Raw genomic sequence first — 27,645 nt, forward strand, 5'->3', positions numbered from 1 at the left:
CCCGAGGGTAGACCGGGGAAGACAAACGCCCGAGGGCAGAACAGGGAAGCCAAACGCCCGAGGGCAGAACAGGGAAGCCAAACGCCAGAGGGCAGAACAGGGAAGCCAAACGTCAGAGGGCAGAACAGGGAAGACAAACGCCAGAGGGCAGAACAGGGAATCCAAACGCCAGAGGGCAGAGGGTAGAACTGGCCAGCGGATAGACAAGGGAAGCCAAACGTCAGAGGATAGACCAGGTAAGCCAAACGTCAGACGATAGACCAGGGAAGCCAAGTGCCAGAGCTAGAGGTAAGTCTAAAGGAATTGATGTCTTCAAATGGCAAGATATGACTTGTTGGGTTGTCCATTTGATGATAAGACAAAACACTAGTACCTTGGTTAGTTTGAAAGGATACGAAAAAAATGCTGTTTATGTTTAAGCACTAAATGCATTTACCGCCCTAAGGTATTTTTTGACTTAGCTAAGTATTTGAAATTTAGCTAGACAGAAATAATCACTTCATTGACTTAACGGTCATTGCATGATGTCACAATAGTCGAATCTGTATCTAGCTACCATTCGGGACATTTAGTACAGATCCTGTTGTTCCCGGGCCATCCGTAGGCAGTAGACTTGCTTGGAAAATCCACTTCCCTACGATTTTTGTGAAGGCAATGCAGGCAGTCAGTAGCAATTAGTTACTAAATGAATCAGATAATCACCAGGTGTGCCATGATCACCCGCCTAATAATCGCTTTTGGTTTCCCCTAACATAGTTGTATTCATGGATAGTACTGTGAAAAACAAAGACCACATTGACTGAGATTCTGTACATATATCCGGCTGCTTCAGTTTCCACTCAAGCAGGCGCCAACTCAACGGGTGTTTTGTGGTTTATATTGTGTTGTGTTCTGATTATATATCGGTTCCAAGTGCACTATAGGCTTCTAACATAAGCTCCCAAAATATCAACCTCAATGTCTGATTAGAAGTCTAAATCGGAAGACCTATATTCTACTACCCAGTCTAAGAGTAAACATCTGAAAAGCAAAATAATATAAAGCCCCCTGAACAAATTATGTTCACAGGCAACAAACAGCAAACGGTCCGTTCCAGCCGTTAGCAGACACCGATCGAGTTCACCCTGTCACCAAACCAACCAACCAGAGCTGCAAGCTTCACAACTACCGGTGCAGACATGTTGTCTCATCCAGTTCACCACTTTCATCTGATGACTGTTAGGAAGATAAGTCCTCTGATGATTATCTTCCTAATTATTATAATAGGTCCTTGTGTAGCTGCCAACATCCTCTGCTTCCCCAGTTGTGTGAAAGCGGACATGTTGATGTGTTACCAAGAAGATATTGGATTACCTGATGATGACTCGACATGTATTTTATGTAATGATGTAGATGTTAATGTTAATATCACTAATGTGAGTTCTACCCCGCCACCTGCTGCGGCCTGCCTGCTTCACACTCCTGCAGCTCTGGCCGTTAAAGGCTACCCATTTGGTGTTCTATCTGCCAAGAAATTGTCACCTCTTGACTCTTCCGTGGTTAAAGCACTTCTACTGGTAGATGATCATATCAATGACATAGAGGGTGATATCATAAGTAACTTCACTGCTTTGTTGACCTTGGCCCTAGACTTTAATAAACTGGCACATGTCAAACGGAGCTGGTTCGGCGGTTTGACAAGGCTACGCGTTTTGAGCATGTCTAATAATCAAATTGTAAAGATCGATCCTGGCAGCTTTGTGGACCTGATCTCCCTTAGATATCTGAACCTTGACAAAAACCTTTTAAAGCTTGTCAACCCAGACTGGTTCCCTGGGAAACAAAATACAAATCTGTACCAGCTAGGCCTGGTATCGAACCGTATTGTTAAGGTTCCTGCAAAGGCTTTTCAGAACGTGACAAATCTCAAAATCCTGAACATGACGAAAAATCCTTTGTCTTGTCTAGACAGGGACGCATTCTCTGGAATAATTGATACGCCATTCCTCTATTTAAGCGGTGAGAAGCTGGTGACAATCAAAGACATAGTTCCGAGTCCAATGGCATGGAGTCTTTCAACCCACACGTTTTCTAGCAGAGTTAAACCTAAGCCTGTACAGTTTACACAGTTTGAGGTACCACACCTCTTCCTCTGCCTGACTCACGATGTCCTTGAAAACAGACAGTCCGTCTCTTACGTGTTTGGTGAGTTCGCGTCCATCCCTCGTCAAACTTCAGTATCGTGTCGACAATCGGCTTCTACAAGAGATATACATGTAGAGCCACCGCTTGTAGTCATTGCCACGAACGGATCTCTAAGAAAACAGGCGTCTACCAATCCTAACCAGTGTAGGCGTGTATGGGACGATAATCAAGGCGTAACCATCCCTTTACAGGGTGGACCAAGTTTCAAGGTAGTTTCTACGGGTGTAAATGAGTTCGATGCCTTTAATGTCGCTATCGTGTTGTACAACAAACATGATTTCAAGGCAAGCAACGTAACCAAAACGGAAAACTACGAGGGTGGCGCATCTACATCAGACACAAAGAATGTGACCTGCATTTATCTCACAGAACACGACACATTTCAATCGTATTTCAGTGCTTCCCGGTTTCGTAACGATAGCCAAAATACATGCTTTGATGAATTCTTCGAAGTGGAAAAAACAAGCTCCCCAGCATCCCATACAAAACTTACAAAACAGACAACGCCTACATCGACGTACCAGACAACGTCAGACAAGACAACCACTTTGTCCGAACCTGTCGAAGGGGAGATATGGTCATTAAACGTCCTAATTCCCGTTATAATGAGTATGTTATCCATTTTGTTTCTGTCACTGCTCGTGGGTGCCCTAAAGAATAAAAGAGGGTCAAATAATCAGGCCACGAGAGCCCTCCGTCGTGCGCACATATGGGTAGTTCCAAACATTTCTCTCCCCGACGTGGTTAGGTCAGTTTCCCTCCCTGACGTACGACGGAAACACAGGGAGGTCACAGATGATACAATCTCCTGTAGGTCTATGCCTGCTGTTCTCCACTCTATCGAACCGACTTACTCTGAAATCCCAGATCATGTAGCTGCAGCACAGCGGCCTCTCCCTTCCATCCCTCACACATACTGGGAGATCCCAGATCACTTAGCTGCTGCACAACGACCTCTCCCTGCCATCCCTTATACATACTATGAGATTCAAAACGACATTGTCCTTCAGATGAGACGAACAGCTTCCCTTGATGCGATAACGCGAAAGCAAGAAGTTGTCAAAGATGACACTGTCTCGTCACTCTCGTGTACGTCACTTCCTGCTACTCTCAATTCTGGCAAATCTGCTAATACATGTAGCAAGATTTCGGATGAGGATGATGGTTACGATGGAGATGGGCCCATTCTGCCCTACGCGGCTGTCGCAGAACCGTCGCTTGTTGAAGTCAGGAAGGACAGGGAGAATACACAGACCTATAGACAAAACCCTGCAACTAGCTGTCAGAGCAAAAGGTGTAGGGCGGACAGGCACATCGTCACCTATGGTGTAGATAGAAAGGCCAATACGCGCCGTGTCATTTTATACCGAAAGTGCTATTTGGTCCGAGACTTGAGAGCAAACGTACGTATGAGAGCATACGTAGATACGGAGGATGCTTCTGGAAATCTGTCCCTTGGCCGACGAGTCAGGTCAGTTCTACCCACACTACCCATTGTACCTAATACTTACTGGTCATGTGAGATTCCAAGAGCTAGAGAGAGACCCAGACACACACCAAGCAGCGCATCCCTGGTCACACTGCCTAACACCTACCGGTCATCGGATATCCCAAAAGAGGGACCCAGAAACACACTACGCAGAGCCTCACTCCCAACACTTTCTAACAACTATTAGCCATAGGAAATTCCAAAAGAGAGACCCAGAAACAAACCACACAGCGCATCCCTTATAACACTTCCTAACACATACTGGCCATGGGAGATCCCAATAGAGGCACCAAGAAACACACCACACAGTACACCACACCTTGACTACACTACCTAACACCTACTGGTCATGGGGAATTCTAAGAGGAGGATCAAGAAACAAACCTCACAGAACCTCCTATCCAAACTAACGATAAAGGCCAATTGTTACATTTGCAAGTAGAAAGAAAACTTAAGATGGTAATGTACTTTCTTTTATGTTACTGGCAAATCTTACATTCTCTCACAAATGTGCTACTGTCTTTCAATTTATCTTATGCAGACATGGGATGAAAAAATAAGTCAAGAACACAAAAGAGAAAACACCTTCGTTCTGCATGTAAACCAATTGTAAAACAGCTTGGCAGGCTGCAGCTGTAGGGTTAGTAAACCGGGTTTGTGCCTTGAGAAATGCAGATGGCAAATATTTGATAAAATGTATATACATGTATAAAAAAAAGGCAACCAACACCATCCTATGAGGATAACATTGCATTTTGTGCGTATAGTATAGTAAATACAATTGCGCATCTTATATCGGTAAAACTGTCATCTCATCATGTTAGGGTATACCACCGTCGCTTGTGTATTTTACAAAAGGGATCTATTTTGCATCTGTATAGAAGAATAAAGCGTTTATAAATGAAAGCATGAGTATAGGTGGTAAAGGTGATGTACTTGTTGTTGTTATGGTGGTTGATGTTAGAGGACAGACATTTTTTTATTTATTCACATGTATTTTAAGAGTATGGGGCAAAAGCACAATTGCTTATGTAAGATCTTCTACTCTTATACATAAATATAAAACAAGAGTTAAATGCAATGACAACATGCATAAGTACAAAATGAATAGAAGAAAAATTAATGTAAACAAGACAAGTTGGTGGTCTACAGGACAGACATTACAGAACAATTGGTGGTAATATCGTTAACCTTTATCACACTGAAATAGCCATTTGGCATCCCATTGTCCATTGCTTACATAGTTAGGCAGTAGGGAGAGGGTTAAAGAGATGTATATAATGAATGAATCAATAGCGATGGTACTGAATGTTCGCATTGTTAAGTAAGGTCCTTGTTAAGACATTTGTTCAACACATTTCTGTCATTTGCATTTTCTTATGCATGATGGAATTATGTAAACCCAACAAAAAATATTGAAAACTTGATTTCGGTCGATCAGATCTTCATGAATACTTTGTCAGTTTCATTGCATTATATGTGTCATAAGTTTGTTAAATAGCTTGTTAATCATTGCCGGTCCTTTACGAACATAGTCCGATTGTTATGAACGAATATTCATGGGTTGAGTAACATGGCTTTCTATGTGAGTAGATCTAGAAAAAAAATGTTGTATTAGTTGATAGAATTTAATGCTAATTGTCGTTTAATGAATCATTATGTGATTTTAATGAATCATTGTGTGATTTTGAAGCGAAAAATGAAACACGTGAAAGGCAATTTAATTTCCTTGATGAATCAACGAAAAGCAATTCTGTATCACAAATGAGTTGTAAATTGAAAAAAAAAAACACCAACTACGTACTTGATCTTTCAGGTATCATGGTTGGTTTAACAATATGCTGACAACATTTTACTTCTGAGATAAACATGTATGATACCAAAAAGTTGTTTCTTTTCTAAACCAAACCTTGGAGGTATTAAACTGTGAAACATATGTTCTTAGTATCTGAAAATGCTTGAAGAAAAGGAACGGGGGGAAAACGGTATTAGACGGTGTTTGATTCGTGCTACATGCACATTGATATATGAAGCAATGTAAATATCAGTATTCTCTACAGGCGTGTACAAACTAGGAGCATATAGGGTGCAATGAGTGATATTGGGTTATACATACGTGTAAGTGATGTTCACAATATTAAACACTCATGTAAACACACATGGTACTCGGAATTCTTTCATGCTTGAAGATCACTATTTACTTTTAGATTTTTATCAATGAGATGTTGGAAAAATGACGGTTAGCGGGTTAGAGATTTGGAAATTAGGCTTAGGCATTTCTTACTTTTCCGAACGGTTTCAACTTTAAATATCCCTACCACCGGGAGAGATGCATGTTGTCTTTGCTGACGTTTCTTCTTTTTCTGCCATTTCGGTCAAATGGATTCAACTCTTTTATTGTGGGCTCAAATATTCCAGTCCATTGTTGACAACATCGATCGTTGAGATCGTATAGTCCACCATCTCGTTAGTACAAATGAGAAAAAGCAACAGAGGTCCCAACCCCGAACCCTGAGGTACAACATCTACGTTTTGCCAGAATATTGACTATTAACAACAACGCGTTGCACCCCACCACAGGAATCACTGTAAAAGCAGCTCAATAGTGGGCCTTCGTTCCCATTTCGTTGGAAGTTAGTTGTCTTTGTTAGGCCCGCGGGTACCAAACTTTAACAGAAAGTTTGAATTGTTTGTCACTTGAATATGATTGAACATTTTCAGACTGGTCGGACTTTTTCTACCCCTGCTTAACTCAGGAAGGAAGGAGATATAGCCGTTTATCCAACATTAGCTGTTTTAGCTACCTCGGCCCGTTTTAGCATAATCCTGCACTGGCCTTATTTATCCAGATTGGTCTGCGTTTTATCTTTAAAATAAATATTTACCATGTCGTACCAATAGCGTGCCGTTCTATTCTAAAAATATGTAAAAAATAGCTTTCTGTACCGAATGAACACAAGCACTCCCACATGCAGTTACGGACAGTACCACTGCCGCCAACAGACCGTCAGCGGCTACTGAAAGATGAATGAACCACCTGTATGCTACATTATCTAGTCCGCGTTCGAGAAATAAAGGGAAGCCAAGCACCAGAGGTAACTCTAGGGAAGCCAAACACCAGAAGTTAGGCCGGGAAGGCCAAACGGGAGAGACAAGTCCACGGAATTCGACGCGAAACATCGGGATTGTCTAGGGAAAACATACGCCAGAGGATAATCCCTGGACGCCATACGCAAGGGGTAAGTCCAAAAGAATTGATGTCTTCAAATGGCAGGTCAAGATATATTTTCATTCTGTTTCTTTTTACATGTTCATTAGATGGTAGAATAAAACAGTGACTTAAGTATAACACTATCTTGTTATTCTTTTCTCGACAAAGGCAAACAAATAAAGATCACAATGTTTATTTTTTGCAATCAATATGGACGCAGTCCTTCACACCACATTTCAAAACAAAAAGTGAGGTAGTTGTATGCTTGATATCTTTGTCGAGATTTAAAAAGAAAAACTGCGTTGGGGTCCACGCGGACCCTAAGGTGACAGATTAATGAAGCCGGGAAGGCATACTGTTGAGGGTTAACCAACCAATTTTGTGAAATAGGGCAGGCAGTGAGTAGCGGGCGGCTACTAAATAATTTATTATTTCATAGCCAGGTGTTCCATGGCCACCCGCTCTCCCAAACATAGTTGTCGTTGTGGAAAGTTACGTTATAAAAAAGGAGATATGTAAATCCGTCTGCCTTGTCATCCACCCAATATCCTCACCGGCAATCCTTCTGAGCTCAGCAGCTGACCATTTTTCTATTTCTTTGAGGCTTACTATGCTTTCTGATTGTATATTGGATCTGATTGTATCAGGTTTCTAATGCACTTGTTCCCGTCATACGCCCTCAAAAGCCCAACCCGTAAGTCTGCTAAGAAGTCTAAATCCGAAGACCTTTGTTCGGCCGCCCAGTCTTAACTGTTGGAAGAGTAAACATCTGAAAAGCAAAACCATGTAAAGCCCCCTCAACATATTATGTTCACAGGTTGCAAACAGTCAGTTCCTGATGTTAGCGCTCGCCGAGAACAGGCAACAATCAGAAAGGAAAAAAACACACGAAATAAGCCCCCAAAAAGTCCAACCCATAAGCCTGCAAAGACGGATGAAGCCAAGGACCTTTGATCGACCGCGCTGTATCATTTGGCACTCAATAACCTTAATTCCAGTTATATGGACTACCTGCTGTTTCAGAGATCCGTTAAACCCGTGGCCTGCAAAGCGATTAAACCATTCACTGTTCTCACTAAGTTGGTCGTGAAATGCAAAAGTATATATCATGATTTCGCATTTTTAAACTTATTTTTACTTACAAGTGTTGGCAGGCGAAATTTCTGGAATGCAAAAACCATGTAAATCAACATGAATATGTTAACTTCTCACACACAGGGTACACTCAGTCCGTTCCTGTCCTAAGAAAACCAAACCAAACCAACCAACGAGGGCTGTAAGATTCACGACTACCGGTGCAGACATGATGTCCAATTCTGTTGACTACTTCCATCTGATGACTGTTAAGAGGATAGGTCCTGTAATGTTTCTCTTTTTGACAATTATAATAGCTCCTTGTGTAGCTGTCAACAGCCTCTGCTTCCCCAGTTGTTTGAAAGCAGACATGTTGATGTGTTACAAAGGACGGGTTGGAGTACCGGCTTATGACTCGACTTGTATCTTATGTAATGATGTAGATGTTGATTTCACAGTTAATATCATCAATGTCAGTTCTACCCCGCCACCTGCTGCAGCCTGCCTGCTTCACACTCCTGCAGCTCTGGCCGTTAAAGGCCATTCATTTGGTGTTCTATCGGTCAGGAAATTGTCACCTCTTGACTATTTCTTGGTTAAAGCTCTTCTTCTGGTAAATGATCATATCAAAGATATTGAAGAGAATATCATGAGTAAATTCACGGCTCTGATGACATTGGCCCTAGACTTTAATGAACTGGCACATGTCAAACGGAGCTGGTTCGGTGGTTTGACAAGGCTACGTATTTTGACCATGTCTAATAACCAAATAGTAAAGATCGATCCTGGCAGCTTTGTGGACCTGATCTCCCTTAGATATCTGAACCTTGAAAACAACCTTTTGAAGCTTGTCAATCCGGACTGGTTCCCCGGGAAACACGATTCAAATCTGTACCAGCTAGGGCTGGGATCGAACCGTATTGTTAAGATTCCTGCGAAGGCATTTCAGATCATGACAAATCTCAAAATCCTGAACATGACGAAAAATCCTTTGTCTTGTCTAGACAGGGACGCATTCTTCGAAATAAATGATACGCCCTTCCTCTATTTAAGCGGTGAGAAGCTGGTGACAATCAGAGATGTAATTCCAATTTCATTGGCATGGAGTCTTCGTACGCGCAGAATTACTAACAGAGTACACATTGTCAGACAGTTAGTACGGTTTGAGGTTCCGCACATCCTCGTCTGTCTGACACATGATGTTCTTGGAAACAGACAGTCCCTTATGTACCTGTTTGATGAGTCCACGTCCGTCCCTCTACATAGCTCATCATCAGCTTCCTCTTCTGTAACATGTCCACACGCGGCGTCTAGGATGGAAATACAGCCACCTCTTGTAGTCACTGTCACAAATGGATCATCAGAAAACCAGGCTCATAGCCATCCTGACCAGTGTAGGCGTGTATGGGACGATAATCAAGGCGTAACCATCCCCTTACATGAGGGACCAAGCTTCAAAGTAGTTTCCTTGGGTACGAATGAGCTAGCTATTGTTAATGTCGCTTTTATATTGTACGACTTGAATTACATCAAAATAAGCAACGTTACAAAATCAGAAAACTACGGGAGTAGCGCATCTACGCTATACCCACAAAATGTTACCTGCATTCAAGTCACAGAACATGATACATTTCGATCGTATTTCAGCGTTTTCCAATTTCGCATCGACAGCCAAAAAACATGCTTTGATGACAACTTCGATGTTGAGAAAACAATCTCCCAAAAATCCCACCGAGAACTTACAAAACTGACAACGCCTACATCGACGTACCAGACAACGTCAGACAAGACAACCACTTTGTCCGAACCTGTCGAAGGGGAGACATGGTCATTAGATGTGATCATATCCGTTATGATGGCCATGTTATGTATAGCATTTTTGTCACTGTTCGTGAGCGTCCTACGGAAGATACTAGGATCAGACAATCAGGACGGGCACGCCATCAATAATGCTCACATATCAAATCTTTCTCTCCCCGACGTGGTTAGGTCAGTTTCCCTCCCTGACGTACGACGGAAACACAGGGAGGTCACAGATGATACAATCTCCTGTAGGTCTCTGCCTGCTGTTCTCCACTCTATCGAGCCGACTTACTCTGAAATCTCAGATCATGACCTGGTGACTTACTCTGAAATCCCAGATCATGTAGCTGCAGCCCAGCGGCCTCTCCCTGTCATTCCTCACACGTACTATGAGATTCTAGAGCAACCTGTCCCTCGTGTAAGACGCCCCTCTTCCCTTCATATGATAACACGAATGCAAGAAGTCGTCAAAGATGACCTGGTGATCTGTAAGTCACTGCCTGCTACTCTCAATTCTTGCGAACCTATCTATTGCAACATTTCGGATAATGATGATGATAACGGTGGGCCCATTTTACCCTACGCGGCTGCCGCAGAACCGTCGCTTGTTGAAATCAGGAAAGTAAGAGAGAATACACAAACACAATACTATACAAATGAAGTTGATATCCGCCAGAGCAATAGCTCTACATATACGGCGGACAGGCCCATTGTCACCTATGGCTTAGCTAAAAAGGCCAATGAACATCGTGTACCTTTTTATTAAGACTGCCCTTGGGTCCTTGAACAGACATTAGATATAGCAACCAGAAACATTTTTAGAAACCATCCTGCTATACAAGCTGTGAGAACGTATTACGTAAATACAACGGATATTTATTAGGCTCTGTCCGTTAGCCAGGCCCGTTCTATCCACACCATCTGACACCTACTGGCCATGGGAGATCAAAGGAGAAGGACCCAGAGAAACACCACGTAGAGTCTCCCTGACCACACTACCTGACACCTACTGGCCTCGGGAGAATCCAAGAGAGAGAGACCCAAAAACACACGACGCAGAACCTCACTCCCAACACTTTCTAACACCTACTGGCCAAGGGAGATTCCAAGAGAGGGACCCAGAATCGAAGTGACGATTCGAAATGACCATTTGAAATGACGACTGCTCTCAAAATGCCTGTCAGTTGGTGATCGTACCCACCTCCGCTGAATCCACGGAATTAGATCCACATGGAGAATCAGCGGGATCGCTAACCATTTACGCTACGATGTCAAAACAAGAATCAATACTAGAAGTTAAAGGCAGAAACAAAATTTTCGTTATGCGTGCAAGCTAATTGTGAAACAGCTTGGCAGGTCGCAACTGCGAGGTCGGGGTTGAGCAGTTTTGGGGCCTTCAGAAATGTCAATATGATAATACATTTTATATATATATATCATTAACATATGGGAACTGTCACTATATCATTTTTGAACCTATAGATCCGTCACTTGTACATGTTGTTTTTAGACATGCGATGAATTAGTTTTTTTGTTGAAAAAATTCAGCCAAGGCCGAATAGAAGAGTTTATAAAATGTAAGGGTGCTTGATGTTAGAGGACATACGTTACAGAACAACTTGCGGAAATGTTATTAAGGAGGCGCAAATGAAGAATGGATCGATAGTCATGGAACTGAATGTTTGCTTTGTTTGGAGCTTTGCTCATCCATTGTCTATAATATATATATATATATTCAATCTAGAAGTAGATACTGTAGATATCGTTTACGGTTATATTTGTCAACAAGAGTAAGGAGTAGCTGAGCAAGGCACGTATCTAAAATTACACTTTCATACAGAAAGATTAACAACCCGCATGATACGCGGTTCATATTCATTTCCCACCAACCAACAAGCAAGTATACGTAACTGAATATTGATATAATGTTGTGGTTTTAGATTTGACTTAATAGTCAATGAAACTCTAATGTAAACCTTGTACGAATTGTCACCTTAAATATCGCTAAAACAACAATGACATATATTGTATTCCTCATCTAATATACATATCTTAATATGCTCCTTACCCCCTTTATCCCCCTGACCTTATGTATTCGAGAGTTCAAATGCTTATATTTTCTTTATATGTGGTTCGTTATCATAGTATTCTTCAACCTAATAGCTTATGTCATTGCGCTAAATTAATGATACCAACGTTGTACACCATTTATACAGATACAGATTACTCTCAAGCTACTCTAATGTTCCACACTACACTTTAGAATGAAAGTACTTCTTCGTGAATACAGATCGTTTGCTCTAAATGCACAAAATAATGTGACCAACCTTCTATATTACGTTTGCTATTGGAACTTTCGTTATGCACTTCTGTTGTATTCGATCTAAATCTTAATCAATCGGAGCTGGTTAACGTTAATACATACATGTTATCGAGTCTTACGCTATTCCCATGTAACACATTACGCAGCCTTATTGAAAGTAAAAATCAGTAAATGATGCAGTAGCGAATCCTAATAACCAGTGTACATATATATTGGTTATGCTAGATTAACATATATATATATATGTGTACATATCTCACTTTGCAATTCAAGAATAAAGGTATGGTGCTTTTACACTTTGTTTGAAACTGTTTGATGGAAACTGATCATAAACAGTTAGATGCTGATGGCGTTGGGGATCTTACGCGGATCCAGATAGTCATAAGGCTTGAAGCGACATGCAGAGTTTTCATATTCGATGTCGCTTGCGATAGTTGCCAGGGCTTGCTGGAATCTGACCAAGAAATAGAAATATACTATTAAGCTCGCTCCTGCAGCTTCGCCAAAAATTGATTGCAAGAAACAAGAACACAGTGTTATACGTCTGGATAATTATAATTGCAAGGCAATGACAGCAAATAGCAAACATGCAGTATTACAAATAATTGAAATTGACACATATAATCCGTAATATCATCATAGTCTTCTACGTCACTACTATATATCAATTTTCTATTCTATGCCGGTAACATTCAAACCTTTCGGCAAGCACTATCTTTCCCGATACCTTGTTTATTTACAATGTCGTCTGATTCTTTTTATTTCATTGATATTGATATATTTTCTAGTTGTGTCGTTAATATATGCTCGTCAGCTCGTCAATGTATGCAGTTGCTGAAGCGTTGCGAAAAATGATACTAGTAAACAGTTATACTCACTTCCTGACGACTCTTTCCAACTTGTCACCTTGAAGGTACTTGACCTCGAAGTTCCCAAGAGACTGCGTGGCGCGCTCACTGAGTAAATCAGTTACCAGGTTGATCTCGACAGTTTCGTACTTCCCAGGGAGAGCGTCCAAAACGTCCTGCTCTGTCAGAGTCGCCTACAATAACAATACCAATTCGATATCTAACTATTTGTGCGAATATAAGCATATTCGCTATGCTGAAACATTAATTTTGTCATTGTGCACAAGTGGATGCTTTACATGTATCTTTAGCGCAATTTAGTTTTAGAAAATTCCATGTCTCTTGATATTCTAGTCATAGTAACGTTACGTGGCATGGCGTCAGATGTATGATTTTGTTTCCAATGTAGCATTCTAAGTAGAAAAGTAGCATCTTTGAAAAACAATATAGCAGCTTTAGAAGAAATGTTTGGCTTTTGAAATGTTTCATGAATTTGATAAAGTATTCTCTCATGGTGTGTGCAGAAGACATATAAAGAGGCCTGACAATTCAGCCTAACGGCTTTGACTACTAGTAGGCTTGTTGAGTGAAATGAACAAATGAAACTCATATCTAAGTATTTATCAACCTCTATAATGTAAAAGAAAAATAAGCCAGCTTTCGCCCTTCCTTCTCGTCTTCTTCAAGATAACTGAAGACCTGATTGCTTAAGGTACGTCGCCTTCCAGGAGTGAATAACGCGATCAAAAGTCGATACCGGCTCCCGGCTCCATTTAGCAGAGGTTCATTGGCTCTGTTGTGTATAGCTTCTCTATTTACTTCTCTGCACAAATAATGTTTACGTCTTCTTCAAGATGTTATATACTAACTGATGAATTTCGCTCATGTATGTATGACTAAACCTTGGTTTTGGGAGGATTTCCTTCCAGCATGAGCGGCATGTTGGGTACGAAGCCGTACTGGTCCCACTGCATGAAGTTGACGGCTGCGTGCTGCACGCTGCTCGTAAAGATGATGGAGGTGACGGTTTGGATCAGCTGATCAAGGGTGGAGAATGACCCATTCCCGGGAACTCCCTGTGAATGTGTGTAGAATAGAATATCTTACTAGACGAAGGGAATTTGAACTGAAAAAATCCGCTACAGCAGAGTGCTGCGAGGCTGCCTGTTGTGATAGTGGATCCAGTTGAATTCAGAACAGTCATTAATTTTGTTCCTTAATACGTGATGTGATCATTAGATGCTTTCGTAGACTCATTCTCTAAAGTCAAAGAGAAAAGAAACTTGGCACACTTCTAAGTCTTCATACGCCTAATCAAGAACTGTGTCAAGTTTCGGAAACAAGAGTATGAAGACTTCTGATAAGCACACCACGTATTCGGGACCTGATGACCGCCCTGAACTCAACTCGTATCTCACTCCAAACTAGCAGCTTTGAAAGAAAACTGTTAGCAGTGCAGATCTGTAAATCGATTTGTGAGCTATGGAGATTTGTTTTTGCTTACATGTGAAATTTCAGTATCCTACAACAACTAGAATTAGAGGTGGGTCAGGGGAAATCTTCATTGAACCATCCTCAGATCATAAACTGTCAATGTCGCACCTTGATGCCACTGTCAACAAGAGCCTTCGCCCATGCCTGCACTTCAGTATCCTCTTTCAGTTTCACGGCGTTATCTTTAATCGAAATGGATAATGTACTGTCAGTGTCAACATTTCATAAATATAAGTGTATTGTAATTGTATTGTATTGCTTACAAAAGGGAAGTCAAACCCTTCACTAGTTAAAGCCAATTACGTTCACCATGAACGATATAATTTTGCGTTCTTCAGTTTTCAAATACATATCAAGTGCCCTATCAACTGAAAGTAAAGTTTAAAAATTCTTGGTCGGACATAGATTTTGTTTATGTGCCTATAGGCGTTAATGCCTAGGCAATGCCTAGGGACTGTGGGCGGAACTTTGAACACCTATAAGGCTCCGTCATCATGAACGATATAATTTTGCGGTCTTTAGTTTTCAAATACATATCAAGTGCCCTATCAACTGAAAGTAAAGTTTAAAAACTCTTGGTCGGACATAGATTTTGTTTATGTGCTTATAGGCGTTAATGTCTAGGCAATGCCTAGGGACTGTGGCCGAACTTTGAACACCTAAGGCTCCGTCATCATGAACGATATAATTTTGCGGTTTTTAGTTTTCAAATACATATCAAGTGCCCTATCAACTGAAAGTAAAGTTTAAAAATTCTTGGTCGGACATAGATTTTGTTTATGTGCCTATAGGTGCTAATGCCTAGGCAATGCCTAGGGACTGTGGCCGAACTTTGAACACCTAAGGATCCGTCATCATGAACGATATAATTTTGCGGTTTTTAGTTTTCCAATACATATCATGTTCCCTATCAACCGAAAGTAAAGGTTAAAAATTCTTTGTCGGACATGTATTTTGTTAATGTGCCTATAGGCGTTAATGCCTAGGCAATGCCTAGGGACTGTGGCCGAACTTTGAACACCTAAGGCTCCGTCACCATGAACGATATAATTTTGCGGTCTTTAGTTTTCCAATACATATCATGTTCCCTATCAACCGAAAGTAAAGATTAAAAATTCTTGGTCGGACATGTATTTTGTTAATGTGCCTATAGGCGTTAATGCCTAGGCAATGCCTAGGGACTGTGGCCGAACTTTGAACACCTAAGGCTCCGTCACGTTTGTATAATCTACGGTTTAGCCGCTTTTATACCTATTTTGTTTACTGTCCTTTTATGTATGTTATTTGCAATTAGCCTACGGGCAGGAATTTGCAATAAATGTATTTAATTGTAATTCTAGACTAGTAACATCCTACTTCTGACATCATGTAAGTTGCTTGTTGTGTTCCCAAGCATTTCATCCGCACATTGCTGAAATCTCAATTGATTACGCTCTACGCAAGTTTAATCTGCACTTGTATTTTGTCATTTTTTTTGCCCCTGGCCTCTGCAGCCGCCTGTGGCATATACATTTGTAGAGGGTATCTTTTGGGAGTAGTCTGACTACGCATATGTGTCAGGCTATACTCGTCAATCCGACCTTCTGCATTGTACACCTTACAATATTGTTCAGTTTGATTCAGTGCATCGCCACGGAATGTTATCCATCCTATATTTATTTAAAATATGTTGTAGGTATACGTAAGAAGAGACACACAACACCGTCAATTCAAATCCGTAATATTTTCAAATAAGTGAAACTAGCTATCATATTTATCGTCGACTTACCATCTTTGTCGTAAAAGTAGTCCACAACAGACATAACATAGTCGTGAATGGCGTGATATGAAGGCAGAGCATCGTCGCGATAGTAATATTTAGGAAGGTCCTCCTCGTTGTCGACCTATTTCAAATAAAACTTGCATGCTAGTTATTCGGTATTTTAGTTGCGGCAAGTGTACATAAAACTTAGTTCTTATGATATACCCCGCAGACCTTCCTAGAAATATAAAGACCTTCCTAGAAATATAAATAGTCTCATTTTGAGAATATGTGTTCAACCCTTGGTAGTACATTATTTACACAAAACCTCTATAAAATAAGGCAATACATTTAAAAGTATTCAAAATAGAGGATCCATAACTGCCATCGATATCAAATCATCCTTATATTAGTATCGGGATGCAAAATAAAGCCACGAAATGTGATGCAGTCATGATATAACTTGCAATACTTACGCCACGATTCTTCAGGTCTTCGGGCAACGTACCATCGACATCCAGACGCCAAGTCTTCAGCCTGTTTCAGCAGATAAACAAAAACACTGGTACGAAAGCAATCATGAACAAAGGGTTAACATTGATAGTATAATAAAACGAGATACAAAATCCGGATGTTTTGCTACAGTCCCGTAATAAGCCACTATGGGGCTCCAAATCGAACTCGTCCCTTGTTTTGCCCATCAAGAAAAAATGAGTTATGTTACCCTCAAGCAAAATCATAAACAAACAAACCCGCCGTCCACAGAAGACACCGATAACATAACCTTTAAGGTTTCTTGCTAAAGGTAAGAAAAATTGGATGAGTATGGAATGAAAATATCAGTTTACCTCTCCTGCATTAGGCTGAAGGCTCCCTGTACTCCGATCTGTGTATATTTGTCCAGAGGGCCGCCATCATTGAGCAAATCATTCCTGGCTACTCTAAAAGAACACAATACAAGGTTTTCATCCGATTTCCATATAGTATAGTATAGTATAGTATAGTATAGTATAGTATAGTAAAGTATAGTATAGTAGTATATTATAGTATAGTTATAGCTCGTTATGCTGTCCATTGTAATGTCTTGTCTATGTAAGCAGGGCTAGCCCTTTGTAACAGCCACAGTCTAGTTGGGAAGCCGGCCCTGGCTGTGTGTCTTGAACGGCCAAACCAATAAATGAATATAGTATAGTATAGCATAGTGTAGTATAGTATAGTATAGTATAGTATAGTATAGTATAGTATAGTATAGTATAGTAGCCATGTTGGTGTCCTTGATTTGTATTTCAATGCACCGTGGCTCAAGCGTACACTGCGGTTTGAAAAGTCTGTCGGCATGTTGTTACGTGTTTTTCTGGTGTTCGATTAAGTGAGATACACACTGAACATAGGTGATTTGAAATCAGAAGATGCATTTATCATGGTGTCTGAAATCGCTTTAAGATTTAACTTCAAAATCAGATGTATTTGCTGCTTTATAGAGAGATTATCGGCTTAGATATCTAACTTCTATCTCTTATGCAACGAATTAGAGGGGATTCTTAGTACTCACTGGTTGATGACCATCAGGAAGATGAAATGTGGTTCCAAGAGTCGAAGAATCGGGTGGGATGGGGACAGGTTTTGCCTTGCCGCGAGGGCAATTGCTTCAATGAGGAGATGCGTAAAACCTGTCAAATGAGAAAACGGAAACGTTACCATTAGTGACTAAAGTATCAACATCACTTGTGAGTGCATAGGCGGAACTTTGAACACCTAAGGCTCCGTCACCATGAATATAATTTTGCGGTCTTCAGTTTTCAAATATCTACCAAGTGCCCTATCAGCTGAAAGTAAAGTTTTAAAATTCTTGGTCGGACATAGGTTTTGTTAATGTGCCTATAGGCGCTAGGCTGTAATGCCTAGGCGTTAATGCCTAGGCAATGCATAGGCGGTCTTTGGACACCTAAGGCTCCGTCACCATGAACGATATAATTTGCAGTCTTCAGTTTTCAAATACATATCAAGTGCCCTATCAACCGAAAATAAAAAAAAAGTTGAAAAAGTCTTGGTCGGACATAGATTTTGTTAATGTGCCCATAGGCTACAATGCCTAGGCAATGCCTAGGCAATTCTTGCCACCGACTGTTGTACAAAAAAATATATCATCACAAATATGCATTGCCATTGGAAAGAAGTTAGACCTCTAGCCAAATTGCAGCAACAAGGAAATGCTTAAAATTGAGATTTTCTTTTAGTAACTCTTATGAAGATCAAATATGTCGACAAAAGAAGAAAAGGAACTCTCAAAAAAATTAGAATATTTCGAAAAAAGCTTACCCAAGTGAGGCACTGCCTCGTGGTAGTTTCCATCAGCACAGTTGAACCACATCTTAGCCATGAGCCAAGTGTTTGGTGGATCATTCGGCAGGAACACCTACAGAGGGATTTAGCAATAGATAGATCCCGGGAACTGGAAGACTTTGTGTATTTGGTACTGCTCCGCCCACCCGAGCAGTTTGTTGGCTGTCAAGGGGGATGCCAACAAACTATCTATTCTAGAACCCGGCTGTCTTTCCGAAGAATATGATATAAAGGATTTGCACTTTTTCTATTTGAAGGAGTTTGTAGGGAAATGCCTGACAAAGGTAGAACCTCCATGACCAGACCATTACGAATTTTCTGGCACCTCTAAGTAGTGGGACCAGTGTTGTGTGTTACGGCATAATTATAACAATCTGCCCTGTTTCTGTCTGAAAATTGGCACATTTCTAGTTCAAGCCCTGGTGGACTAGTATCATGTGACAATTTTATCCAATCAGGTTAATTGAACGTTACCTGCTGTAGGCGTCTCCAACTTAGTAAATTTATTCGTTGTTTAGTCCATGGGCGTTTACAACTTAGTCAATTTAGATAAGTATAGAGCATTTTCAGCTTGTACGTCATTACTCTGCCCGTCGCCATATTGGTTTTAGATTTGCATTTCTATGAATTATAACTGAAACGTTTTTGCACAATCAAATATCTTTCTTATCTCTTACTTAACCACATAAAACTCTAGAAGAAAATGCCTTGATCCATTAAAATACAAATAACAGAGACACCAACGTAGCAGCCAACACCACCCTTCCTCATTGACATGGAAAGTGGTGACATCGTTGACATTCTTTAACCGGCACATATCTATCCAGATCTCTTTGCAACAATGACGTGTACAATCGTGCGTTACCGGTACCCCATACTAAAAACGTAGCCGTGTTTATTATTAGTTATTTTGTGTAATTCATGAATATGAAAGCACTTTGCGCAAGGTTACACTAAGTCTTAAAGATCATTCATATGATTTTTGAGTCCCACCGGATGTTTCTCTTCCCTTTCATTAGGGTACAGCTGGATGGCCACAGGTACAAGGTCCTTCTGGCTGTTGACGAAGAACATGGCATATGGTGCGCACATCTGGAAATAATATTTTCAATACAAGCAAGGAGGTTAATAGATAAAGAATTAACCCCCTTGTATAAGCAATCCATATTAGTAGATCTTTACGGATTGCAACTGGTGCCCACCCGAGCCCCTGACAGACACTGGGAGTACCGCAGGACTACTTACGGGTCTGGGGGCTTTGATATTGACAAACGAGGTGATCTTCATGATGGTGTGATCCACGACGTACAGGCGCTTCGTCTTGATGGCATCCTCCAGCTTGAGCCCTTGCAGAAAAGGCTCCACCATGGCAGGTGTCACTCCAAACCTGCAAAAAGTCCGCGACCATGTTGGTATCCATAATTGCATCTTATAGTATTGTACTGTACTCGGGAGCTGGGGATTATCCATCACTATGACAAATATTGTATCACAGCTCAAAGCGTTTTCGGATATCAAAAGATCCTTTCAAATAACCACCATTAAATATCTACAGCTAAAAGAAGAAAATACCCAAATACAACTTGGAAACTTGTCGATAAAATACAAAAATACTGGGCACGTATCATCCACTGAAATGCAAATTACTACACCATTGGAATGACATGAACACCGAATCACCTGTAATCTTCAACCATTTCATTGGTATTCATGACGATAATACTACACAATCTGTTTTATTTTCTATTCCGTTGTCCTGCCTCTGTCCTACCTCTTAGTTTAAAGTGCATAAGACACCAATGACATCAAAGTTAAGAATTTCCTGAAATTACATAAAACATAATACTATTCAGCATGAAAGTTCATCTGTGTTGGTAAAAGTCATTATGAATTAAGTACTAAACTTTACTTCAAACACAATAATGAATTAGGACTTACCCAAATTTTCGGCTGACTCCGTCCACCTTGTTCACGGAATGGACCCATCTACTCCTGGAACGTGACGTCAGAGACACGTGACCGTAGTAGCGAGTCATACGTGCCAGATATCTTGTGTCGCCCCCCATCTCTGTTCAAGGTAGGTCTGTGAGCTCTAATGTAGACCGCCTCCTTCGCTCCTCTTGCAAACAAATCCGGTTCCGAATCGAGGATTTTGACTCCTTCTAAAGATACGGAGTGCCCCGGAGATTCAATATGAATATGTTGCGAGACCTCTGAGTCAGCGGAGGGGCGACACAAGTTATCTGGCACGAATGACCCGCTACTACGGTCACGTGTCTCTGATGTCACGTTCCATGAGTAGACGGGTCCATTCCGTGAACAAGGTGGACGGTGTCAGCCGAAAATTGGGGTAAATCCCAATTCATTCTTTTGTTGGAAGTAAAGTTTAGTCCTACATAATACTATTGTTTGATAACATAGAAATTTGCACAAAATATTCACACTTCGGATGTTATTGAACATCGAACCATGAAAACATCATACCTCCAGCTCTGAATCAGTGACTTAACCCTCATGACGTTACAATGAACATGGCAGCCAATTTAGAACTTTGCACTGCGGCTCGAAAAGAACGTTCTTTTGAGAAGAAAGCAAGATACTTTTAATTGCATGTTATCACGATAATTAAGCACCGTTTGCTAATCAAATAATGTTTTTCACAAGCCGTGGTGTAAGGTTCCGAACCGGCTTCCGTGTTCGTTGTGACGTCATGAGTGGGCAAGTCACTGATCAATGTAATCACCTGGTGAGAAGATCAGATAATGAATCAAGAGCTGGAAGTATGCTTTCTGATGGTTTCATGTTCGATAACATCAGAAGGGTATGTATTTGTATTCAACGTTTATATTCATTGAATGATGCTATACCTATTACAGATTATAAGAAAATGTTGTATTTGGTGTCTTATGCACTTTAACTTACCCCTCGGGAATCTCACAGCACAAACGGATGGATGTTGGATTGACTCCTGTCAGACGCTGTGAACCGAAGTTCTCGTCGGTCTTCCAATTAGTTTTCCCCTGTTCAGAAGAAAACCAATGAGAGATTGATGAAGAACGTCCCATACAACACATCAATGCAATCAAAACAAGACTACTTCCGGAACCATTAACATTCCTTCAACCGGGACGGGGGCCGCTACTAACTACTAACAAACTTTGACTCGTTAATCACGTCACGTGTCCAGAATGTGACCGTGTTCTGTGCAATCGGGTCCTCAACTATCTCGAAGAAGACTAAAGGTCTGGTGAAAATTTATGTAAGTCCATTGTTTTGAAATACAGAGGTGAAGGGAGAGTATGGAAGCCCAGCTGGAGACTAGTTGGTGCGGGAAGCCCAGCTGGAAAAAGGGGCTCCGCCCGGTAGTTGACGGACTTTTTTTCACTTTTAAGCGTGATCCCTACGTGGCCCCGTGGGACACTTTGCGGATGCCTAGCTATTTTGGGGCCCAGCCGGGACCCCGAATCATTTTAGCCCGGACTACACCCCCGACGTGACGGGCACCGGCACTATTGAGACCGAAGCATTACCTAATAAGGAATTGACACCCAGGCTACTTTTCCTCACCTTTGGCACCCGTTTAGATGTAAATGCTTCGTTTATGCTGTCATAGGATTCCCATCGACCGTCTTCGATTAGAAAAGGCAGATCTTTTAGAAGATATGTCCACTTAAGCCTCTCGAAGGACCTCTGCAAATATTGTGGTTTTAAAAGATAAATATCAATCTATATTTGTCAAATCAATAGGAAGCTGCATTGCAACAATCGGTTGAGAGTGGTACTAGCCACAATCAACACTGCAAGATACAATATCTAGGTAACGTGTCAAGGATAGGATCGAACGAAAACATTAGATACATATACGTAGGTAGGCCAAAAGTAATAAATACACTTTGCTCTTCCAAAAACTCCTCTTCCGGGGGCAGTGTCTTCAGCTACATGACAAAAAGAGAAAATTGAGTGATGAAAAAGTTTCTATACTCAGCCATGAGATGTCTACCTCTTAACATTTCGATAGCCCTTCTACTAACGTTACGAATACCTTCCTCATGGCAATACTGGCTGGTTCTACTTGTCACCGCTAGGTGGCGCAGCAGTTGAAAGAATGCAGTCCCAAACGTGACTAAGTAGATAGAGTTACGACATGACAACAACATCGACACGGAATCCAGAACATTGATTGTATCGATGCATTGATGAATGAACTTTATGAAATTTGGCTTCCATATTCCAATGAATCTATAAATCTCATGTACTGCTCTTGGTTATGAGCCTGGGCCATATGCATACCGCTGAACATTGAGAAATGTAAAAAAGGAATCAAAGAGTCTATCCACATCAGCGCACACCAACCTTTACTCAACAGAGACGCCATGCGGTATAAACTTCCTGGCATTTTTGTGCTGACGTCACGTACAAATCCGTAAGATCACGTTACCTTGGTGTTTAGTCAAGGTCGATGGTAAAACATTTCATGCGCAAAATTTTAGTGTTGGAAGAAAGTCCTGTACAAAACCAAGAAAGATTAACCATACCACGGGCAGGAGACCTTCCATGGGGATGAATGATGCGTAGCGCTCTTTCATCTCTTGGAGCTCCTCCCGCCTTTGCTGAGGATGGCTGTCATCTTGAGGAAGCGCACAGCCTCCAGGTGCCAGCCAAAGGGAGTCGCCTACAGGTAAGAATCGCACAAATATCACGCTTAATAGCTTAGAAATGTCAATGTCTGCTGTTGGCTGTCATCCTAAAGCCCCACCCCCTCTCACTGGACCCGCGGCGGCGTCGCTGCGGCCGGTCGAATTGACAAAGCACTCAACGAATTTCATCGACAAAAAAATCATTTTTGTAATCTTTGTGTGTTTTGTTGTCTCTTTGGTCATACTTAACTCCAATTTAGGACGCAGCGACGCCGCCAGCGTGCCGTGGGTCCAGTGAGAGAAGGGCTTAACCAACACATGCGAAGGTAGACATATGGCGCATGAGGTACACGATATGGCACGTGATGCGGTTTTATAATATGTTATATAAGGATTGTAAGTACTTGAAAATTGTCTATGCATAAATCGTGGGGTCGTGTGGCGTAACGGCAGGGTTTTCGGCCCAGAACCCAGCGGTCCCGGGTTCGAATCTCCTGACGCCACCGATCTTGTGCCCTTGTGAAAAAGGCACTTTACACGACTTTCCTCACTCCACCAAAGTGTAGAAATAGGACCCCGGTATATTATGTGTGTAGGTCACGATACCAGCAATAGCTGCCTGTGTCCCACGTGTGTTGCACTGTTGCAATTCTAATAAAGAAATAAAGATAAAGATATGCATAAATCGATAGGATAAGGATGTTCCCAATTACCTTGAATGGACGTTCTGCTGAAGTGCCCGCACACGACACGGAAAACACAACATTAAGAAAAAGTAATATAATCCTATGCGAAATAATGTAGATCTTTGTTACTGACCTGCTTTGAGCCAACGGTTCACGGGGAAATGGAAGGTTTGACCGTTGGAGTCCGGCTGAATCTGGACGGAGACAAACTCGCAGTACCAGTCGTCATTTGGGCAGCTGTCGTCCCGCCATAACTTCAGCTCACGAACAGGGGGACATACTTCAACATTCTTCGGTGTGTACCTGTGTTGTGTGTTTCGTGATCAGTAAAAGTTATCAAAAAATGTTCAATAGCAAAAAATCTTGTTTTATTTATCACACAAGAACCACAACAAAGCAGAAACAACGGCATACATTTCTTTAAATTTTGGAAGGATATTGTTTTTTTCCTTTTTCCTTGGAAGGAAATTGTTGTGTAAAATTTAATTTTCAGATGTAAATTGACTGTCTTGCGTACGTCCACAAAGAGAAGCATGGGTTATATATATATATATATTTTTTTACTTACTCGCCCTCTTGTCCTTGCTCGAAATCGTCTTTCCACCACACATCGAGTTTAAGGTCTTCAGACCTATGCCCCTTGTCGCTTTTGATCTTGATGAATATATTTCCATTCGTCCCGGAGCCAGCGTAGCTTCCCGTCTTGGTCTTGACGAGGACGTCCATATGATCGTGGTCGTTTTCAGCCATTGCCTGTATATATACAGACATTCTATAAAACGCGTTCGTCTCTAAGTTAATAAAACGTTCATTAACATACGTTTCGGTCCCAATCGCAATCTCAGCCCAGTTACTACTGACTAACGGTACACATAGTTACTGTAAACGCCATGTGTATGGGGTGGGACCTTTCAAAGTACTTTGGCTCCTTTGGAAAGGACCATTCCAACGCTACATGTCGGGGTACATACGGTATAAGTCGGGGTACATACGCTACATGTCGGGGTACATACGGTATAAGTCGGGGTACATACGCCACAAGTCAGGGTTCATACGCTACAGGTCGGGGTACATATGATATAGGTAGGGGTACATACGCTACATGTCCGGGTACATATGGTAAAGGTCGGGGTACATACGCTACAAGTCGGGGTACATATGCTACAAGTCGGGATACATACGCTATAGATCGGGGTACATACGATACAAGTCGGGGTAACGTTAGGTATTGGAGGAATGAAGCCGCTTTATTTTCTCATTCATGGTTACGGAGTTATAGCCCAACGTTGACAGTTTCGCCGCCCATACTTAAGCATTATAGGCCAATGACACAGGTTCAAAAATCATGCAATCTCTTTAACAGAATTTTCAAACTTTACTTTCAAACGATAGGGCACTTGGTAGGTATTGGAGGAATGAAGCCGCTTTATTTTCTGATTCATGGTTACGGAGTTATAGCTGCGACAGGTATTTTTTGACGGTTACAAACCAAAATAATGCCCTTTACGACCTAAAAATAGCCTGCCATGACGGTAAAAAGGTTACTATTCATATTTCTTATATCTACTGGTGACATTAAACTACCAAAGTCGAAGACAATGTGCGATTTAACAATTAGGTACATGGATATTCTTGTGCGACAGCAATTTCACACGTTAACGGAGAATGGGTGATGTACCCTGACCTGTAGCGTATGTACCTCGACCTGTAGCGTATGTACCCCGACTTGTAGTGTATGTACCCCGACTTACGGCGTATGTACCCCGACTTGTAGCGTATGTACCCCGACTTGTAGCGTATGTACCCAGACTTTTGCGTATGTACCCCGACTTATAGGGTATGTACCCGGACCTGTAGCGTATGTACCCCGACCTGTAGTGTATGTACCCCGACCTGTAGTGTACGTACCCCGACTTACGGCGTATGTACCCCGACTTGTAGCGTATGTACCCCGACGTGTAGCGTATGTACCCCGACTTGTAGCGTATACGTATTCCAACCTGTAGCGTGGTGTGTGCACCTGTAGCGTATGTACCCCGACTTGTAGCGTATACGTATTCCAACCTGTAGCGTGGTGTGTGCACCTGTAGCGTATGTACCCTCGGACCTGTAGCGTATGTACCACGACCTGTAGCGTACGTACCCCGACCTTTACCGTATGTACCAGGACCTGTAGCGTATGTACCCCGACCTACATCGTATGTATCCCGACCGGTAGCGTATATACCCCGACTTGTAACGTATGTACCCCGACCTGTAGCGTATTTACCTCGACCTGTAGCGTATGTACCCCGACCTGTAGTGTATGTACCCCGACCTTTACCGTATGTACCCCGACTTGTAGCGTATGTACCCCGACTTGTAGCGTATGCACCCCGACTTGTAGCGTATACGTATTCCAACCTGTAGCGTGGTGTGTGCACCTGTGGCGTATGTACCCTCGGACCTGTAACGTATGTACCCCGACCTGTAGCGTATGTACCCTGCCCTGTTGCGTATGTACCCCGACTTGTAGCGTATGTACCCCGACTTATAGGGTATGTACCCCGACTTGTAGCGTATGTACCCCGACTTATAGGGTATGTACCCCGACCTGTAGTGTATGTACCCCGACTTTAGTAAATGTCACTACCATAGAGATTTCAGGATTTCTTTATTTCCATTTTTTGCCCTTGTATTGCTTTGGTCGCCATTGGCTATTAACAAAAGGGTGTGACGATCTCCTCAATGATTAGATGAGAAAAAGCGAGTCACATGTGTTCAAGAATCACCCTTTGGTGTAATAAGACACCATTTTCCCAGACATGCTCCTGCGTCTGGTTATAAAAGCCGGTTCACCGTTTGAACTGTGAGGTCCAAGGTGAAGACACTCCACTTGTAAACACTTTGCATAATCTTTCATGAAATTCATGTTGCAAAGACCCTTTAGGGTGTTTGTTTATTTTTTTTTTACCTGACGTAAGTTACATCAGAACATTGCGTTAGCTGTATGAAAGTAGCTTCATGGAAAATCCTGAAACTGTATAAGCTTGTCATTAACATTTTATGATTTGCACCATTTACATTTAACTTCGTAAGACTGCTGAAGTGCCCCCCCCCTCCCCTTCCGTCAAAAATTATCAAGCTTTAACAATTTAGGCCCAACACAAAATGTACATAATTTTAAATACATTTCATTTCTTACTCACCATTTCTCCTCCTCTTATAATTCCAATCCAACGCCACAGGGCTTCCATTGTCATTCAAAGATTTCGTGGAGACGAATGACTTCCAACTGGGGAAACAATACAAACAAACAAAGAACAACCTGCCTGAAAAGTTCCAGTGTGCATGTATCAAAATTTACATGCAGGATTTAATTAGGCCGCGTATATTTACAATTGGCCACGAAGATTAAATAGCATGCACATCCAAACGGTTGTAAGAATGTTGTAGATGACACTGACCGTTGTGACGTAGGGGTTTGTTTGTTTTTGAACCTTTGTTTATTCATGATAAGCTCAAATCGGCACGCAGGCCGCTTTTCATTGAGGTCATGAGGGAAGAGGTAAGGGTCAGATACAATATAACAGAGATACACAGTCATTTGAGTCCTAATAACTCTATCAACATATATCATTACATATTTATGGTACAACAATATACAATTTCTACAACATACAACATAAAGTAGGCCGAATGCTGATTCATGGTCCGTGTCCGTTCGTTTAGTTCATTTCCGTTACTTCAAGAGTCTCTTAAAGGAAGTCAGATTCGGAGCCGTAGGTGTGTCTGGCGGTAGGCTGTTCCAGACACTTTCATGCTTTAGTAAC

At 41.6% G+C, this 27,645-nt stretch overlaps 1 protein-coding gene across 1 annotated transcript; it reads right to left on the reverse strand.

Annotated features, from left to right (window-relative positions):
- Positions 1-11,553: 11,553 nt before the first annotated feature.
- Positions 11,554-27,290, reverse strand: LOC136440889 (allene oxide synthase-lipoxygenase protein-like). Its single transcript, XM_066437045.1, has 18 exons — positions 27,022-27,290; positions 24,402-24,586; positions 23,967-24,136; positions 23,046-23,182; positions 22,401-22,445; positions 22,078-22,200; positions 21,433-21,530; positions 19,756-19,897; positions 19,504-19,602; positions 18,487-18,583; positions 17,720-17,837; positions 17,016-17,108; positions 16,644-16,704; positions 16,195-16,309; positions 14,535-14,608; positions 13,835-14,008; positions 12,963-13,126; positions 11,554-12,538 (listed from the first exon to the last, which is right to left on the reverse strand). Exons 1-18 carry the CDS (start codon positions 27,073-27,075, stop codon positions 12,421-12,423), a joined length of 2,067 nt encoding a protein of 688 aa, XP_066293142.1. The 5' UTR covers positions 27,076-27,290; the 3' UTR covers positions 11,554-12,420.
- Between the last annotated feature and the right edge of the window lie 355 nt (positions 27,291-27,645).

Source organism: Branchiostoma lanceolatum, chromosome 8 (assembly GCF_035083965.1).
Source record: "Branchiostoma lanceolatum isolate klBraLanc5 chromosome 8, klBraLanc5.hap2, whole genome shotgun sequence".
NCBI classification, from domain to species: Eukaryota; Metazoa; Chordata; class Leptocardii; order Amphioxiformes; family Branchiostomatidae; genus Branchiostoma; species Branchiostoma lanceolatum.

What these genes read in the sequence shown, in the direction of transcription:
- LOC136440889 (XM_066437045.1), bottom strand. Translation starts at nt 27,075, where the DNA reads ATGACAATGGAAGCCCTGTGGCGTTGGATTGGAATTATAAGAGGAGGA. An exon ending in TGGAAGGTCTCCTGCCCGTG is followed by an intron (nt 22,446 to 23,045) that starts GTATGGTTAATC and finishes TTTGTCATGTAG; the next exon opens with CTGAAGACACTGCCCCCGGA. An exon ending in TTCCTGATGGTCATCAACCA is followed by an intron (nt 17,109 to 17,719) that starts GTGAGTACTAAG and finishes GTGTTCTTTTAG; the next exon opens with AGTAGCCAGGAATGATTTGC.